This window comes from Globicephala melas, chromosome 6 (genome assembly GCF_963455315.2).
Source record: "Globicephala melas chromosome 6, mGloMel1.2, whole genome shotgun sequence".
NCBI classification, from domain to species: domain Eukaryota; kingdom Metazoa; phylum Chordata; class Mammalia; order Artiodactyla; family Delphinidae; genus Globicephala; species Globicephala melas.
In genome coordinates, this window is record NC_083319.1 from 33,809,500 (window position 1) to 33,828,846 (window position 19,347).

General features: G+C 50.1%; 1 protein-coding gene across 2 annotated transcripts in view; it reads left to right on the forward strand.

Annotated features, from left to right (window-relative positions):
- The window catches only part of GABBR2 (gamma-aminobutyric acid type B receptor subunit 2), a 359,081-nt gene that overhangs the window by 286,137 nt on the left and 53,597 nt on the right, over positions 1–19,347 (forward strand). For both annotated transcript variants that reach the window (XM_060300705.1, XM_030829817.2), the window contains exons 12-13: positions 7,374–7,481; positions 16,704–16,826. In XM_060300705.1, coding sequence (XP_060156688.1) covers positions 7,374–7,481; positions 16,704–16,826 — 231 coding nt within the window. The remainder of the gene's footprint in view (positions 1–7,373; positions 7,482–16,703; positions 16,827–19,347) is intronic.

The following is a 19,347-nucleotide window of genomic DNA, read 5'->3' on the forward strand; positions in this document are numbered from 1 at the left end:
CGCATGGAGGTGCACGTCAGCCCCCTCCCCAGCACACACCCACACCCCTGCTACCACTGCCCATCTTGAGAATGCTGTGCTTCCAGAAAGCTCCCTAACCTCCAGTCACTGAGGTACCTGCGAGGGTTGTGTGGGGAAGGGGAAGAAGGGCCTCCTCCTGTTTCGTTGCCTGAGCCAAGGCCACCAAGTACGGTTATGTATTTTGTGCACTGCACAAGGGTGTTGGCGTCAGGAGTCGGCGGGAACTGAATATAGCCTGCGATCTGCTCTCTGAGTCGAGTTCTTCAGCTGATAGGGTCTTAAGGAGGTGGGGGCCTTTCAGAAAGGGCCTTGAGGGGGTGCCTGTTGGAAACTCCTTCTCCTAGAGAGGGTGGCTTCCTCTGATTTGCCCCAGGTCTCCTAAGATGCCCCACTGACCCTAACTTGGGTCCCAAAGTACCCTTGTTTGTGCCCAGAATCTCCTATGGGCCCTTGAATTGTTCCCCCAGAAAGTTTTTGCTGTGCTCTAAACTCTAGAAGGCATTTCCTATGCAGATCTCACTTAAAGGACCCTGGGTAAGATAGAGTCTTCTGGAGCTGTTTCTAGAGCATGCTCTTCAGAGGCATATTGCCTTGGGAAACACTCCGAATCTCCTCACCACCTCTCCCTCCAGAAAGACAGGCAGGCCCTGGAGATCCCAGGCTGAAGTCTCACCTTTCAGCTCCAGACTGTAACGCCTCAGGGTAACAGAGGTCTGGGGCTTGCTTTTAGATAGTCTGGGTCTCCCTTGCCTGCCTTCTCACTATTGATCATGTGGGGTGGACAGTCAGAATGAAACAAAAGGCCCTTTTTCGAACCTTTCTGGACAGCAGGAAAACGGCTCAGCCCCCAACATCCAGCCAGCCGACAAGGCTTCGTCCAACCCAGTCATCATCAGAACAGACCTGCAAGGGAGGCTGTGTGTTCCTATTCCTGCTGGTCCCCAAAAGAGCCGTGAAAGCCCTTCACTCTGGCAAGCAGGCCTTCCCAAAATCAATTGAATGAGCAGCTAAGCAGAATTGCTCTGGGTGTAGATTTTTCTTCCATCTGGAGATGTGCTCTAATTGCTTTTTCCTTTTTCATAGTTGAGACTGAGATGGCCATTGCCTGCCTAAAATTCCTCTTCCCCATGGTTGCATGTCAGGTTGTGTGCAGAGGGGGCCAGGGGCTTTATGTCTAAGGAGAAAAAAGGAAAGACATTAACATTAGAATAAATGTGTTTAAGACTTTGGGAGAGAGAGTGAAGAAGCTGTTTGTCTTATGTTGATGAATCAGTAGAGACTTGTATTAGAGGTGATGTAATCATTAGAGAAAACAGAATCATTTGAGCCCTGCAGAACCTTCTAGTTTATTTGGCATCATAGAGCCACCCAGAAGGGAGATACTTGGGACGTCATCAAATGAAACTTCCCTCAGCACAGGAAGTGCCCCTATAGCACCCTGAAATGAGGTCCTCCAAGCTCTGCTTGAATCCATGGAGTGATGGGGAGCTCACTACCTCCCGGACAGCATATTTCGTTGCGAGGAAGGGACCACTGAGGCCATAAGCTCAGCCTTTTTTGCCATCCAGTTCTCCAGTTCTGTCTGCAATCTTCCTTTCATGTGCTTGCTCAAGCTCAGCTTGCACATTTTTGGTGACAAAGATCTCATTACCACCTAAGCGGGCCCACCCAGCCCAATCACCCCCTCAGTGCTGGATCCAGAGATTTAAAGGTGGGCAGTGTAGGCCCTGCACCATCTCGTGGGAGAGGCAGGCAAGTAATCAAGTGGACATCATCTCAGAAACATGCATGACCAGCACAGCAGAAACATGCATGAGGACAGAAATCTCAGGGAGGAGGCAGCTGTGACCTCCTTGCAAGCTCTGAGAGGGGCTTCTCAGAGGAGGTGGCCCACGAATATGGATTTTGGAGGACAAATGAGAATCTGTGAAGAGCTTAGAGAGAGGATGGCATGATGAGTGGAGGAAATAGCCAGTGCCAGGCCCGCATCGTGAGCCAGTGTGATGTGTGGGGACGTTTAAGCAGCGTGGAATTGCTTGGGTGTGAAATGCTCTGTGGGCAGTGGCTGGAGAGATGTGGGTGGTGGGTGCCTCACCCTGCCAAGAATCTGGAGTTTAACCTGCGGGCTCCATGGGGCAGTAGAGGGTTTAAACTCAAGGAGACTTGCTTAGATTCGCACTGGAGAACAGTCCCTCTTGGAGGTGTTTGATGGGTGAGCAGCAGGTGAGGGGAGAGGCGGGAGACCAGCTGGAGGCTCCTGCAGTGGTCCGGCGAGCAGTGATACAAAAATCAGGTATTGATTAAGAACCTCAGCCCTTTACATACCTTCTTTCATCTCATCCACACAACCACTCCACGAAGTCAAAGGCATTAGTTACCCCCATTTCACAGATGAGGAAACTGAGGCTCAAGGAGGTTACGTGACATTCCCAGGTTCACGTAGATAGTGACAAAGCCAGGACTTGAACTCCTGTCAGTCTGGCTCCAGAGTCCCTGATCGTAATGACTAATCTGGATGATACCACAGGAACAGAGAGGAGGGGTGTACTAACAAGAGACATGGGAGTACGATGGTCATCAGGCATAGCCCTGGCAGCAAACAGAGCCCACCCCGGTGCTTCACAGGAAGAGACTCCAGTGAAGGGACCACCTACAGAGGTGTAGGTGGGGTTAAGGAAGAAAATACAGGTGTTGAGGCAACCGCAGGAAGCCCTCACCACTCCCAGGCCTCTTCCTGAGCCCAGAGAGGGCCAGAGCCACGTGAGGAGCCCAGCTGCCGCCAGAGACGGCACAGAAGCAGTGGCTGCAGGGAGCACATACCCCGTCTTCTCTCTCCTGGCCCCTCCCATCTCCTGATGGTGCCCTCCATCCAGCCAGAAGCCAGAGGGCAAGGGAACCTGGGAGGTGCAGGCGTGGGAAGGGCAGAGAACGGGTCTGGGGGTGGTTCAGCAGAAGGAGATGGGCCTGGGGACTGAATAGGAGAGTGAGGGTAGGGGAGGATTCCTGGGGGACTTCCAGGTCCCTAACTTGGGTGACAGGTGGATAGTGGCACCATCCCTGAGTCGGGAGGAAATGGAGCTACTCAGTGGAAGCGCTGATGGGCTCAGCTCTGGCTCTGGAGTGTGAAGGTTTTATGGGACACCTAAGTGTCACCTAGGTCTCCAGTGACAGTGGCATACGCAGGTCTGGAGCTCAGAAGAGAAATAGGAACAGGGAAAGAGATAAAGGAATTGTCAGCACAAGGAAAATGGTTGAAGCCTGAGAGTGGGAGTGATAACTCAGGGAGAGCCCTTTTAGGACAAAGAGGGTCGAGGACTGAACCCCAGGGTCCATTTCCATCTTAAAACAATGGTGGGGCTTCCCTGGTGGCGCAGTGGTTAAGAATCCGCCTGCCAATGCAGGGGACACAGGTTCGAGCCCTGGTCCGGGAAGATCCCAAATGCCATGGAGCAACTAAGCCCGTGTGCCACAACTGCTGAGCCTGCGCTCTAGAGCCCGTGAGCCACAACTACTGAAACCAGTGCGCCACAACTACTGAAGCCCGCGTGCCTAAAGCCCGTGCTCTGCAACAAGAGAAGCCGCCGCAATGAGAAGCCCGCGCACCTCAACGAAGAGTAGCCCCCACTCATCGCAATTAGGGAAAGCCCACGTGCAGCAACGAAGACCAAATGCAGCCACAAATAAAATAAATAAAATAAATAAATTTAAAAAAAAACGATGGTGGATGAGTGGAGAGAGAAAACACCTCCTTTTGCACAGGGATGACCCTGAGCAGAGGCAGCCGGGGGTAGGTGGCTCTGCTGGTAAGGGTCCCACTCTCCCGCTTTCCAGAGTATTTCTTCTAGTGTTGTTTCATCATTGTCTGAAGAGCTGTCTCCAAATGGGATGTGAACCCACTGGGATCATCTTGTGGAAGAATGTATTACAGCCTTTGTTTACTTTTTTATGTAAAAAAAAAATGAAAGAAATTAAGCTTTACTAAGATTTAATACTCAGACTGACCCCGGGGCCCTGGCCCAGTGGGTGTGTCTGGTGGTCTCATGCAGGAACTCTCCTGAGAACGGAGTGGTTGGTCAGTCTGTGACATGAGCCAGCCACAGGGCATTGTGTTCCGGATCCCCAGGACAACCCCCCGTCCAGCGATTCTCTAGGAGGACTCAGTATAGAATTGTACTCACAGCAATGATTAATTACAGAGGAAGAACGTAAAGCAAAATCAGCAAAGTGAAAAGGCACATGGGGTGAGGTCACAGGGAATCAGGTGCCAGATTCCCAGAGCCTCTCCCAGTGGAGTCACACAGGGTGCACTTAATACCCCAGCAACGACTTGCGACAACACACGAAATGTCTACCAGGGAAGCTCACTGGACACTCAGCCCCCAGGATTTTTATTGGGGTCCGGTCACCTGGGTACCCTCTACTGAGCACATACCAAAATTCCAGGCTCTCAGAAGGAAAGCAGGTGTGCGGCATAAATCACGCTGTTTGCACAAACCCTTCAGGCACAGAGTCACCCTTATCATTGAGGGAATGGTGGGAACCCTCCCCAAATCCAAGTTCTCAGACACCAGCCTAAGCGAACCTTGCCAGCAGGTCTTGGGCCTGCTAGGTTACCTCTTTTCTGGCCAGGCATCCTCACCCATTCTGTGCTTTCAGTTTATGGCAACATATTGCCGTTTCTAGTTGCCAGGTTAAATTTACATCATCGAGTTTTCACTAACTTAACTCACTTGTATTATTGGGTCTTAATGAATTTGACCCTACAAAATAGACAAGTGGCCCGAAAATGATTATGCCAAAGAAAATATAAGTCAAAGCAAATATAATAATGCCAAGCATATTGGAGTAATACTTTAACCCAAAATAAGAGATCTTTGTCTGCCACATTATGAGGTAAAAATAACCATATTATTTCATCTCTTACTATCCTTTTAAAAATTTCCTTGTTCTGTATACGTTCGTGTTTAAAGTTGTTTTTCTGATAGGGGGACGTGATCAAAAGGGCTTGGAGACCATTGGTCTTCACAGTCATGTCAACCATTAGCTCTAAAAGTGTGTTGAAATCAGCCAGTTCTCAGGCTGGTCAGCTACTCCCCCAGTGTGCTGTCCCTTTGACAGCTGCCTCCCGGGCGGGGATGGACCTGATTGGGGTAAGGAGACTCTCTGAGGAGCAGGCAGCATGATGTGGGGGAGAGAGGGCTGGACTGGGTCAAGGCCTTGACCTTCGGGCTCAGCTCTGGAGCTGGGTGGTGTGGTTGGGAGAAATACCTTAATGCCCCGAGTCTCAGTTTCTTCATCTACAAAGGGGTTTTCTCAACTCAGTTGATGACTCCAAAAAATCACTCTGGTTTTGGTTGTTGTTGTTGTTTTATTTGTTTGTTTTTATCATTGTATACTTAGTTTCTGGCCCAGTAATCCTTATTGAATGAACAGGTGAACAAATGAATGAATGAATGAAATGATCTGTAAGGTTCTGTGCAACTCTGATAGGCTAGGAATGTGTGATCTGGTCATTGAATAAGCTCAGGTCTAAATTCCAAATAATTGGCTCCTTCCCTGTCTCTATTCTGTTACTTTTCTTCCATCCTTGTTTTATAATACGGGTAATGACGTGGCCATCCTACACCTTCTCTAAAGTACTGTGATTCGTTCTTGCCTGTCTGAAATTTTTGAAATTAAAAAAAAAAAAGAAGAAGGTTAAGTCCTCACCCTTACCATTGTCAGCATTCACACCTCACCCATCTGTGTTTCTGAACAATTGAGGTAATGCTGTTGTCCTACCTTAGGGGGTTGGTCTTGCCATCTACCCAACCAGTTCCTATTTTTACAGATAAAATGGAAAGGGGAAATGCCCTGTCTCTGAAAAGCTAGAGAACCAAGTTGCTAGAAAGGCAGTGTGAAGGGACTCCCTGAAGGGAGCATGTCTGGGAACCTCCTACATGACTGCCTGCAGCCCTGGGCTGGATGGGAGCACTGAGGTGGGCAAACCTGCTGGGCTCTGGACAGAGAGGGCCCGGCCTGTCCACTCCAGCCCAACTGTCTCTCTCTCTCCTAACGCGCCCACCTTCCTGCTATGTTCAGCTGAGGCAGGTGGGGACCTTTCAGGGGGAACTTAGCTCAACAGAGCTGAGAAAGAGCCGGGGAAAGACCGTAGTCTAGAACCAGAGCTCAAGGAGCACGCAGCCTTTTTGTCCCAGTGAGTGGGAGGCCCCAGAACCCAGTGGCATACAGCCCAGTCCTGGGCCATGATGTGGGGACCAACCTGGAGCTAGGGGAGTCTCCTGGTTCTTGGAGGGTATCCAGACCAGCCGGTGAGGGTGGACTCGGGAGAGGCTGGGGTCTGGCCACAATGGCAGTGCAGGTGGGGAGTGGGCATCCAGGAGGCCCCCAAGACCTAACAGGTGGTGACCCAGCCTGCAAGGATCAGGCTGTTGGCTCCTATCAGGGCTGACAGTTTGTGGCAGCCACCAGCCCAGGGCTGGGGATCAGGGCACACTTTGGTGCTGTGGAACAGCTGAGAGCCAGATAAGGCCTTAGTCCTGAGCAGGGACCCAGGCAGCATCGCTCCTCTCTTTCTCCAAAAGTGTGAGGAGACGGGCCCCTGGTGGGAGTGGAAAGGTCACAGCCCCTCTCCTCTGGCCTTCCCCCTCAACTGAGCAGCCCTGACGATGGCCAGGAGCTGGGCTGGTGCAGCTGCCAGTCAGGCATCCCCGGGGCCAGTTCTGGCTGAGTTCTGCCCTGCTTTACCAGAGTGGCTGGGTCACTAGCGCTGGAGAAGGGCCATGCAGGCCTGTTGTCCTGCCCAGTCTCAGCCCCTGCAGCTCAGTGCTCTCCCCTCCCCGCTGCCCACAACCCAGGACCTGGGAGTCCTGTGGAAGAGGTTCCTGGGACTGCCTCGTCTCCTAGAGACTTGGGTGAGGAGGCAGAGAAATCAGCAATTGGGAGCACCTCTGCAGGCCTGTCTCCCCACATAGAAGGCTGTCAGAGAAGGAAAGGAGAGAGGGAAGATCAGCGGGCTGGTCTGAAACCCCTTAGTGGCGCCTCAGTGGTCCTGGGGGCCTGTGTGCCTCTATGACTGGCTCCCTCTGGGCTGTGGGCCCATGAAAGGCAGGATTTGAATCTCATATGCCTCTGCGCCCAGGGCCCTGACCCTGGTCCGGCGAGTGGCCAATAGAACTAAGCCTCTATCAGATTGAAATGTGATTGAAGGACTATTGATGCTAGTAAAACTGTACAGTATGTAAAGTAGAGCATCTGTCCCCATCTAGAGTCCCCCTGTTGGGACACTCTCCTAACTGATGAAGTCCGTCCCCCGGGAGATGTTAATGCCTCTGTTTTCTCATGGCCTCTAGGTCAGGACCTGGATTCTCACCGTGGGCTACACGACCGCCTTTGGGGCAATGTTCGCAAAGACATGGAGGGTCCACGCCATCTTCAAAAATGTGAAAATGAAGAAGAAGGTAATGCCTCCTTCTGTTGCAGGGTGTTTGCAATGTTCATTTAGTATTTATTTTTAAAAGATTTATTAGGCACCTACTGTATGCCAGGCACTGGGCTATTTGCTGGGGATTCAAGCTAAACACAACCCTCCGCCCCTCCCCACCCCAGCCCCCAACACCTTCAGCCTCCTGGGGACATCAGACAGCTAACAAAGCGTTTACAATGCAAGGTGATAAGGGCTGGTTGGGTGCATATGGGGGATACTGGGGTATAGCACCCAGGGAGGGCTTGGTGTAGGAAGTGACACCTATGCTAAAACCTGGAGGGTGAGTGGGAAGCAGAGGCTGGGGAGTTTTCCCTCTCCCAGAGGGAACTGTGTGCACGGAGGCCTGGGGAGGGGAGCGGTGTGTTCACGTTGCCGAGGGGTTCATGGGAAAAGGGTACAAGAGGAAGCCACAGGGGAAGGCAGGAGCCACGGTAAGGAACCTGAACTTTAACTTGTGGGCAGTGGGGAGCCCTTGAAAGAGGAGAGTGAAACAGGGCACGGGCCTGATTTAATGCTTCCATTTTCAAAGAGGCCCTTAGAGGACAGGAGCCCTGCCTTCGTGTGGGAGGAAAGCAGTTGCCACCTCTGTGCTTGGCTGTAACCATCATGTTGATTAAGCTTGACTCTTAGGATGTAGACATAGAGAAGCTTTCCCCTCACTGTCCTTTCTAACTCTTCCGATGGCTGGCACTCTTCTTCCCTTGCTCCTAAGATAAAAATTCGGGCAAGTCTCTTGACTTTGAAGGTCCTCTGGTCAACAGCTAATATGTGGAGTCCATCATAATATTCAAAACCTCAAACTGCCTTCAAAGGCATCGCCTCTTCGTTCCCCAGCTTGGCCTGAAGCAGCCAGTCACCTGCCCTGGGAGAAGGGGTGCGATGGGCTGCTTCTGTCTTTTGCCAGACTGAGTGTTTTCCCCATCCCATTCCCAAGGTTTCTGAACCCTCCTGAGTTGGGGCTTCGAGTGGTGGAAGGGGCAGGAAGGACCTCACTTGCCAGGAGCTGCATCCATCTTGCTGGGCCTGGCATTGGTTAAGCACACCCTTTAGGCTCTCATGGAGTCCTTTTGTGGAATTTTCAAAGCCCCCATTACTGGGATTTACTCTCCTGCAGTGGCCCCGACATGGGTGAAATACTCCCCCCTTTGGCCATTTGTGGCTCCTTCCACAGACATGTGGCAGTCCCCCACTCCTGGGCCCGCCCCTCCAGCTTGCCTTGGGCAGGCCACACAGCTCTACCTGGCCCAGGGCCCACACCTGGTGCTCAGGAAGCACTCACACATCCTTCGCTCCTACAAACTCAAGGATTGTGGCTGATCCCACTGTAGCCACTTTCCCTCTTCCGCTCCATCCATGGAGCAACTGGCCTGTTATCCTCCCGTGGGTTTCTCAGGCAGGAGTGAGGCATCAGCTCACCAGGTCCCCCAGGCTGCAGGGAGCCCTTAGCAATCAAGCCATCTGAGTGCTCTCCTTAAGCCTCCCTCTTGATTTGAGGTCAAGGAGGAAGCATACACCCCGTCCTCTCACCTGGGGATGAGGTGAGATAGCATCATGACACGTCTTTCCAAAAATCCTCTTCTTGATTCAACTCTACCCACCCCCACACACACACTTTTTAAATCCCTGATGGGTGTATAACCCATTTACAGACATCTCCTGAAAATCCTGCACTGTGACCTCATCCCACTCTGGAACGTGGTGCCTGTTGTTCCAGTTCTTCATCCCAAACTTGCATTTGCCATCCGATTACCTGGGTCATAAGCCATCACGCCTGTGGCAGACAGCAAGTGAGCCCGAGGTGGTAGGGCCAGCAGACACAGCAGGAGAGCAGGCTTCTACTCCCTGCTTCACTGCTGACCCGCCATGGGTCCTTCAGCAAACCTCTTCATCTTTCAGGGCCTCTGTTTCCTTATCTGTAAAATGGTGAAGTATTGAAATGGCATTGTCTCCTGAGCTGTGATTCTGCCTGGTGCCCAGTGGCACCTCTCACTCATCAGCCTCACTGCCTGCCCCTTCACTGCCAGGGAGCTGCTCTCCAGATGGGGGGGTGTGTACCCTCCCTTCTCCACCCTCTGCCCCACACCGGACCACCTTAGGACAATTATGGGCTGCACTTAGAGGGAGGAAAGAGCTCGGCTCTGCCACCCATTGCCTGTGCTCACCTGGAAAGCCCTCCTCTCACTGGGGCTCAGGAGCATTTGTGACAACTCCCTCCTGTCTGTAATATGAGGAGCCTGGCCACCTGGTCCTTCTCAGACCTGGCTGCACATTACAATCAAATGGGAGCTTTTGAAAACTACAAGAAGTAACCCAGCCCAGCCCACACCTCCGGGCTGGAGCTGAGCATTGGGAGTTACTAGACCTCCCCAGGTGATCCTAATATACAGCCAGAGTGGGAGACCTCTGGCCTAGATCAGGGCTACTCAGAGTGCAAGCCAACCAGCAGCATTGTTGGCATCACCTGGGAGCTTGTTAGAAATTCACTTTCTCAGCTCGCCCAGCCCTAAGAATCAGGTTCCTGGAGCCCAGGAACGTGCGTTTCCACCAGCCCTCCTGGCAAAGCAGATACAAGCCAAAGTTTGACAGCCACCAGGTAACTTCTTGGGCCCCTCCTGCTCTGTGGCTCTGCCATTTATGACAAGTCCATCCTGGTTTTGAAGAATCGCAGTGTTCGTTTCTTTGTGTCAATATGTAATTCATGCACATTATTATTGGCAATGGAGAACTGGCCTTTATTTTCTGTTACTCATGTGATCACTAAGCAAGAACACTCAGATTGTCTGGCAACAATTGACAAAACATGCCAGGGAAGACTTCAGGAGTTCAGTCATCTGAAAGCGCAGTGGGAGTTGGGGCTGTGATGTGGCCACAGCCTGCTGGGCTGCCTGGGACAAGGGGACTCTCCCCACCCCAGGGGTCTGGGCAAAGTGAGAGCCCAGGCAGGTGGTGGGCCCAGGCGTCCAGGAAGGGGCCTGTCTGAAAAACTGCCAAAGGCTTTGAGTACAAGATTTGGTCACCAGTTTAGCCTGTTGTGAAAATGATTTAGGCCACATGAATACACCTTTCCAGTGTGAGACAGTTTTTGCTCTAGGCTTTCCAGTTATTCCAGGAAAAGCCTTGTGGCGCTACAGCTGAGTATCATTTATCAGCCAAATTAGAGGAGGTTAAGGGTATAGAAGAGAAATTTATACCTTTCACAGATCAAAAACTCAAGTTGGGAACGAGATTGTTTTTAAAGGGTTGTGGCAGTCGCAGGTCAAAACTGGGATTGAATTCTCCATGACTCCAACATTTTACATAGCCAAGGTTGGTTTTTATTGTCATTGTTTTGTTTTATTGGGTTTTTTTAAGTTTAAACTTTTTTTAAAGTGAGCCTCTTATTTTTCTTTTAATGTTTTTTCTTATGCACTTTAAAAAATTTAATTTATTTATTTATTTTTGGCTGCATTGGGTCTTTGTTACTGTGCACGGGTTTTCTCTAGTTGCGGTGAATGGGGGCTACTCTTGCAGTGCACGGGCTTCTCATTGCAGTGACTTCTCTTGTTGTGGAGCATGGACTCTAGACGCACCGACTTCAGTAGTTATGGCACGTGGGCTCAGTAGTTGTGCCTCACAGGCTCAGTAGTTGTGGCCCACGGGCTTAGTTGCTCTGCAGCATGTGGGATCTTCCCAGACCAGGTCTCGAACCAGTGTCCCCTGCACTGGCAGGCGGATTCTTAGCCACTGAGCCACCGGGGAAGCCCTTAATTTTTTTTTTTTTACTGACACATATACAAGATTTACCTAAATCTGAAAATGCAATCTCACACTTCTTTTTCAGTCTTTTTACCCTTTTCTTCCTTCCCTGTCTCCCACCTCATCCTCCCTCCACCCACCATGTCACACCCTCCCCAAACACACATACACAAACTTCACCCCATATGGCTACATTTTGAAAGACATTAAAGAAAAAGAAGCCTGTTAAAGGAGGTATTGACATGTGGTGACTTAATGCTTCTAAATTCAGTATTTTTATAGTATCAATCATAAAATCTTGAATTGAAAAGCCTCACTACCACAGTCTTCTTTTTGTTTAATTTATTTATTTTTGACTGCGTTGGGTCTTCGTTCTGTGCGCGGTGCACGGGCTTCTCATTGCGGTGGCTTCTCTTGTTGCAGAGCACGGGCTCTAGGCGCACAGGCTTCAGTAATTGTGGTTCTAGAGCGCAGGCTCAGCAGTTGTGCCTCACGGGCTTAGTTGCTCTGAGGCATGTGGGATCTTCCCAGATCAGGGCTTGAACCAGTGTCCCCTGCATTGGCAGGCGGATTCCTAACCACTGTGCCACCAGGGAAGCCCACTACCACAGTCTTTATTCTGCCTCTTACTCTTACTAGGACCAAATTGGAACGTTGAGACTAGAGCGGGAACTCAGAGATGAGATCTGTTGTGGGGGCAGATGTTTTCTGAGGACAAAGAAACTTCACTACATATATGACTTGATACGGGTTTTCTGAGGACAAAGAAACTTCACTACATATATGACTTGATACGGTTGCAAATAATAACATAGGGCCATCCTCTCAGACCTTCATCCAGGCTCAGCTTCAGGAAAATGCCAAGAGAGTGTCTGACATCTGAGTGACGGCAGGAAGGCAGGGCCTCTGGTTGTACAACTCCAGGGGGCACCATTCACACTGTATTCCCTCTGGAATGGCGTCCCTGGAAGTAGGCAATAAGCTGGTCCCAGTAGAAGGCCAGTCTGAATCAGTCAAAATATCTGAAGTTTTTTGGAAAAATAAAGAAATGCCGTTTTCCCAAAAGAAGAAGTTAGCCAACTTTTCCTGTAAAGAGTCAGACAGTAACTATGTTAGGCTTCACAAGCCATACAGTCTCTGTCACAGCCACTCAACACTGCTATTGTAGAATGAAAGTAGCCAAAGGCAAACACATAAACAAATGGATATGACTGTGTTCCAATAAAACTTTATTTACAAAGACAAACAGTGACCCAAATTCGTAGTTTGCTGATCTCTGCTCTAAACAACCATGGGAAGTGATGTTTACTAGTAATAGCTAACATCTGTTGAACAGTAATTGTAAGCCAGGCTCTGGTAATCTAGTGGTTTGTGTGGTCATCGTCCCCCATTGTGTAGATGAGAAAACTGGCTCAGATGGGTTAGGAAACTTACCAAGGTCTCCCAGCTAGTTAGTAAGATTCAAACTCAGATCTGATGCCAGAACTGGGTGCTTAATCGTTCCTGGGTGCCTTCACTCTCATCTCTCACTCAGTGAGAATGGAGCACGAGTAACCTCCTAGCCTCAGAGAGAGAACTCAGTTTCATGGTATCAGTGTGCACTGACATAACCGAGGAAAGTTTGTGCAGCCTTTGAAGAGAAAGCTGAAAAATAAGAAAGGAAGTCAGGGAAGCTGAGGTGAGACTAGATTAGGCCTTGCCTAATTCTAGTATTCTATGGTGCTCAGACTTTGTAGGGTTAGGTCAGTGCTATTTTTTAAATTTAAACTTTTAGATCCTTTTTAAAAGATTATTTTTGTAATCTTTAGCATTGTATTGTGTATACGTATGGGGTATTTGTATAATTATTCATTATTAGTCTCCCCCTATCATGCATGCTCTATGGATGTAGGATATTCATGTTTTGCTCACTGCTGCAGCCCTAGTGCCTAGAAAAGAACCTGATTCAGAGTAGGCACTCAATAAATGTTCCTGTGATTAATAAATCAAACGTGATCCATAACTACTTACTAAATCCATTTAGTCACAAACAGTGGTCAAGTGCCAGGCTTTGGAAATGGTACCAAAAGGAAATTAGACATGTCCTCTCCTGTTACTCTCAGGATCTTCCCACCTGGGCCTGTCTGTGTGATGATTAGCCCTGAGTCTAGCAGAGCTGAGGTGCAGTATCACACTTTGCCCCTAGATGTCACTGTCCTCCACATAAACACAGAGCCATGCATTCTCAAAACCCAAGTAATGGTAGCTACACAGCCCATTTGTTGAGCACCTTCTCTGAGCCAGATGTTGTGCTAGGTGCTTTCCATACATCATCTCATTTCACTCTTATACCAACTCTGCAGCTTAGAGCTCACCGGTCTCACTTTTAGAGGAGGAAATAAGCCTAACAGAGTCATACAGCTTGATCAAGATAACATTTCACAAGAGCTGGGATTAGAATGAGGTCTTATAGATCCAAAATGGTGTTCTTTTTTTGCACCATACTTGGAGATATTACGTGAACCTCCCCACTCCCTGCCAGAAATGCAGAATGAGAGAGGAAGTGATTTGTTAGGGTCACGCCAGGTCACAAGGGATGGTCCGCATAATCCCAGGTCCTGTCTCTCCACTGCCACTCTGCTACCTCACACTTCATACGTGAGCCTTAAAATTGGGAGGACTTGACTCTCATATTTACCAGAGAGAAATTCTGATGCTCATCTGTGCTGCATGCGTGCCTTCCCTATTCAGGCAGCAGCAGGAGAGGTGCAGCGTCCACTCAGAAGGGAGGTCTCTCCCCTGTAGGGGCTCACTGAGGGTGGCCCCAACCCATGTTTCTCAGCCCTACCCTTCAATGTACTACTTCTTGTCCAGTGTAGACTGTGCAGTCCCAACAGACCTGAGGCGTGGTGTGCTGGAGTGTGAGGTGGTCCGTACTCCTGTATGCATGAGCTCTCAGGAAGAGGCCAGGAGAAAGTGGTATTGCTGAGCAAGTTCAAGTTCACTGCCTCCTGGGAGTTAGACTGTGGGGACAGTAGTACCCCTTGTCTCGTGGGAAAGACTTGGCAGACAGGGAGGGACCTGGAGGTGCTGGCACTTGCTGGTTGGGGAAGTTTGGGGAGGGGGAGAGGACTGAGAGGCTGAGGCCCGCAACTCTGCCTGCCCGGTGCTTGTGGCATCTGCATCCTCCTGTCCATCTGGTAGTCACTGCTCTGGATCAGGCCTCATCCTTCCTCATCAGGACAATGGCCCCAGCTCCTAACTGGCCTCCTACTGCAGGATCCCGCCTCAGGTTCACCCCTTAATGCTGCAGAGAGCTCCCCATCACGCTGATGCTTAAAGACGCTTAAACCTCCAGTGGCCCCCATGAGGCCCCATCACATGTCATGCAGGCTCTCTCTCTCCAGCCAGCCCTGTTTCCAGCCACCCCCAACCGACCCCATGCACACCCAGCCACACAGAGCCTCTCACAGAAAGAACAGGGTGTTTCAGACGAAAGAACCAGCACCTACAAATGCCTGGGAAAGGATAGGAACCTGTAGCAGGTGGTGCCTTATAGGAAGTAGAACCTGAGCCCTAGGCAGGAGACAGTGCCCTTGAACTTGCTCAACAGCACCACTTTCCCCTGGCCTTTTCCTGAGAGCTCATTCATTCATTCTCCACACGTTCCTCAAGAAAGTTTGAGAGCCAGCCCCTGCACAAGGCACCAGGGCACAGAGGGGAGACTGGATGGTCACCGCCTTGGTTCTGATAGGAACACAGTTGCAGTATGGACCCCATGCAGGGCACACCCGGATTCACAGAGGAGCAGCTGCTCAGGCTCAATCTTGAAATCAGGGTAGGAGGGCACCAGCAGAAAGGTGGGGGAAGGAACTTCCAGGGGTCAGGTGCAGTGTGTGCAAATGCCTGGGGCTCAAACAGCCCTGGGTGAGCATCAAGCAGGGAGGCCCCTCCCAGCCTGTCCTCTAAGTCCTCAGCTCCTCAGGCATTTCTTCCCTGTGGCCCAATTTCTCAAGGCTAACAGGGAGCTGCCTGGTTCCCCTGAGGGCAGGGGTTAAACCAGGTTTCTACAAGCTATCAGCGGTTTACTGAATGCTTCTGAAAAATCTCAGAGGGGGCTTTGCCAGTGCCCCACCCCCAGGTAAAGTGGTCTTGGTGGATTTGATCTCTTTGGCAGTAACTCAGCAGTACTTTCTTGTTCTTTTCACAGTTTGGCCACAGAGAAGTCTCTTGAGTTTCTATTTCTCCTTTAAGGATGGCTTTAATCATTAAAAGCCAGACCTGGCGATATTTCTTAAGCTTCTGCTTCAGTTTTGTTTATTTTTCTATAGTCTTTTCTAGAACTACTTCATCACATTAGCTTTTGTTTGGCATTGGGGTGGGGGGTGAGGACACATAAACGTGCAATGAGTGAAATACAGGTTAGCTTTGCCCCAGACAGCATTTGTCCCCAGGCCAATCCCCATCAAACGGACATAAAGTGGGGTGGGACCTTCACAGTGTAATAAAGATACCCCAAGCTGCAAAGTGGGATGGGAATTATATTTCTTCTTTATATATTCCTTCATCTCAATTCAACCAGGCAAACTTCTAAGTATCGACTGCATGCCAGGCCCTGCTAGGTGCTGAGGGCAAACAAATAAATAAAACAGGCTTCCCTTTTGTCAGGGGTTCCCCAGTTTACTGAGGAGGGCAGATGTGTATACAACTTAATATAGCATCTGGTCACTGTAGAGCCTGGTAGGTGCTGTAAATGTTTGAGGGTGTGCACTCTGGAGAGAGGAGGAGCTTGGTTCGAATCTAGGCTTCACCTCTTAGTATCTATATTCCACTGAGCAAGTTACTTGGCCCCCAGCACTAGCCTCAGCTTCTTCATCTGAAAATTGGGAATAATAATAGTATTTGCCTTTGTATGAGATGCTGTATGTAAAACAATCAACCTAGAGGTAGGCACAGTGTAAGTGTTCACTAAATGTTAGCATTTGTATTTATTCTCCTTCTTGTAGTTATGACTATTACTATTCATAAGTATAAGTATTGAACTTATTAAGTATGATTAAGTCTGGGAACAGAGTGCTATGGGAGTAGTTAGTTCTGCTGTGGGAGTTAGGGAGGCTTCGTGGAGGAGGCGAAATGAATCTGGGTCTCTAAGGATTATTTGCCACATAGAAAGAAGAGTGTTCCAGACAAAAGAGCCAGCACCCACAAAGGCCTGGGGTGAAAATCACAGCAGGGCCAGAACCTGGGCGTCCTCAAATTTAACTAAGTATATGTGTGTGTTTCGGGCATGGACAAGCCAAGCTCATGAAAGGCCTTGAATGCCAAGCAAAGGAGCTTGGCTGGATTTATCCTGTGGGCGATGGGGAGTCTGAGGAAATTTTCAACCTGGGGGTGACGCCATTCAGTCACCCACCTGACCTGGTGCCTCGGCTGCTGTTTGGGAGGCCCTCTCACGTCCCTTCTGCCCCTGCCCTCTCTGCAGATCATCAAGGACCAGAAACTGCTCGTGATCGTTGGGGGCATGCTGCTGATTGACCTGTGCATCCTGATTTGCTGGCAGGCTGTGGACCCCCTGAGAAGGACGGTGGAGAGGTACAGCATGGAGGTAAGCACCTGGCACCAGCAGGACGGAGGCCTATGCTGCTCCCAGCCCGCCCCCCCCCCCCCCCCCCCCGCCCGGGGACGGCAAGGCAGCACATCTCCTTTACTGCCCCAGGTACGCTTCTTGAGAAGAAATCGAGGTGGTTCCGGGGAAATCATCATAGGTCCACGTGGGTCCACATTCCCTATCAGGAACGTCTCATTATTTCCGTTTCCTTCCATTTGAGACATATATTATTTCAGGAGGGCCAAATATAAGGTCTTCACTCCTGGAAAAAAATGGTGAAAGAATTTGTCTAGGTGTATTAATATATGCAGAATTGAGGGGAAATGTTGGGTCGTTTAAACCAGTATATTCTCTACACATTGTAGAAGCCCCCATTTATATGATCCATCAGTCTAGAAATTACATTGCATTTTTAATCTCTCCTTTAAAGTGAGTTCCCTAAGGAGTACTCGTAGGGAATAAACACTCTGATAGCTCCTCCAGTTACTAGAGGATCTTCAAAGTGATGTGTTGCCAAAAAGAAGAACCTTACATAAAAGTACCGTTAAATATATATTTTAGTAGTCTTGCGTTGGGCCTTGCTCTTAACTCACACTGGTCTTCCTAGGATGCTCCAGTTAGAGAAGTTCAAGATTAGAGAAGTTGTAGTTTTGTCGACTTTCTCCTAGAAGTGTTAAACATGCCTTTGTCGGAAAGAGCCAGCTGAACGGCAGTGGCTGTACAGTACGATTTCCCTACAGTGTAGCAGATTCTATTGAGAAAACTGAAGTTTCCTCCAGTTCTCTCACTGCACTATTAGGGAAATCTTTTTGTGGGATTTAGTGTGAATTTTATCAATAAAACTAAACTGGAAACAGTCATTTTATGCATGGAAGACAGAGGTTTTTATCCTTCTGGACAAGAAGGGTTTTCTAGCAAATAAGATGCCGGGCCTCGTTTGTCTGGAGACAGGCAGAGGGTTCGCTCAGCCCGGTAAGAAGTTATGCAGTTGGAGCAGTGGCAGAGAACGCTGTTTCCTGACAGCACAGATTTAGGGGAAGGATTTAAGGCTGTGCGCCTCCATCTCACTGCCTTACGTGTCCATCCGGGGAGGAAGCGGGACTCCAGACAGGCACAATCAGACCTGGCAGAGGACAGACCTGCGCTGGCTGTGCCCATGGGCCAAGGGGGCAGGAGCTCAGCTGAAGTCACTCGCACAGACGGGCTGTGGCTAGAGGGGAGGTGACATCTGGTCATCACTCATCTGCACAGTTGGTGAAGGAGCAGACCTGCCCCCAACTCCATCCCAGGGGAATTCACCACCCACCACCAGGATTTGGAAATCCAGACAGGCTATCAACAGGAGGAAGGGCTGTTACTGGCTAACCGGGCCCCCTGGCTAGGGAGAGCCTGGGGTGATGATAATCACAAGCAATAGTGCTGATAACAGTAATAACAGTGGTGATGCTGGTAGCTAGATGTGTGTGTTAATTCACTGAATCCTCACAATAACTCTGTGGAATAGGTGCTATCCTGAACTCCATGTTAATGATGAGGAAACAGAAACCCAGAGAGATTATATAAGGCACCCAAGGTCACCTAGCAGGTTAGTGGCAACACCACCAACTATCGTCTCCCCCACTCCCCCACCCTGCCTTTCAATACACAACAGCACTTCATAGTTTTCAGGTGTATCCACAGACCCTTGGTCACTGGTCTGTGAAGTGGGTTGGGCAAAGAAGTGTTTTCACATTTTGCAGACGAAGCCTAAAAATAGGTAACAGGCAGACTGAGCGCCCAGGATATCAGGGAAGGAGAAAAGGAGAGTCAGGCGGAGCCCACGGGAGGACCTGGAGCTGGGGCAGATGGGCAGAGAGCAGACCCCGCTGGGTTGATGCTGAGCCCAGTGGCAGCCGGCGAGGCAGGGCACTGTCACCTCCGCTCAAGGTTAAGGTGGGGGCGGAGCGTGCACAGGATCCCCTGGGATCTGGCTGTGGTGGGAGAGGCTGCAGGGCTAGAGTCGGCGACTCTGGAAATAAATCCAGGAAGCCTGTCCCCCTGGACTGTTTACAGGAGGTAGACCTTGTGCAGACCATAAGTATGAGGGACAGTTTGCTACCACCCACATTACCTTTCTTCCTTGCTCTCTGTAGTAAGTACTGCTGCTCTCCATGGCTCCGCACATACAACGCAAGCCCATTCCAGACCTTCCAGGGAATGGTTTTCAAACTGAGGAGCAGCTGGGTGCCACGGAAGCGCTTCTCTGTGTAGCTGAGGAAACTGAGCCTGGGAAGGAAGGGGGTCCTGCCCGCGGCATCTAGACTTTTGAAGGGGGGTGGCTGGAGGAGAGCCACATCCCTGGCTCGAGTTCCCCACACCTTGTCTCTGTGTTTCCCTCCAAGTATCTGTGGAGATTTCTCTCTAAACCTTTCCTGGCCTGATCCTCGTTTCTCCTCTAATTTTAGGGTTGCCCTGTCATTCTGTTGCCATGGTAGCAGAACCTTTGATTTGTCGACCCACAGCCCTGTCAGTTTATTGT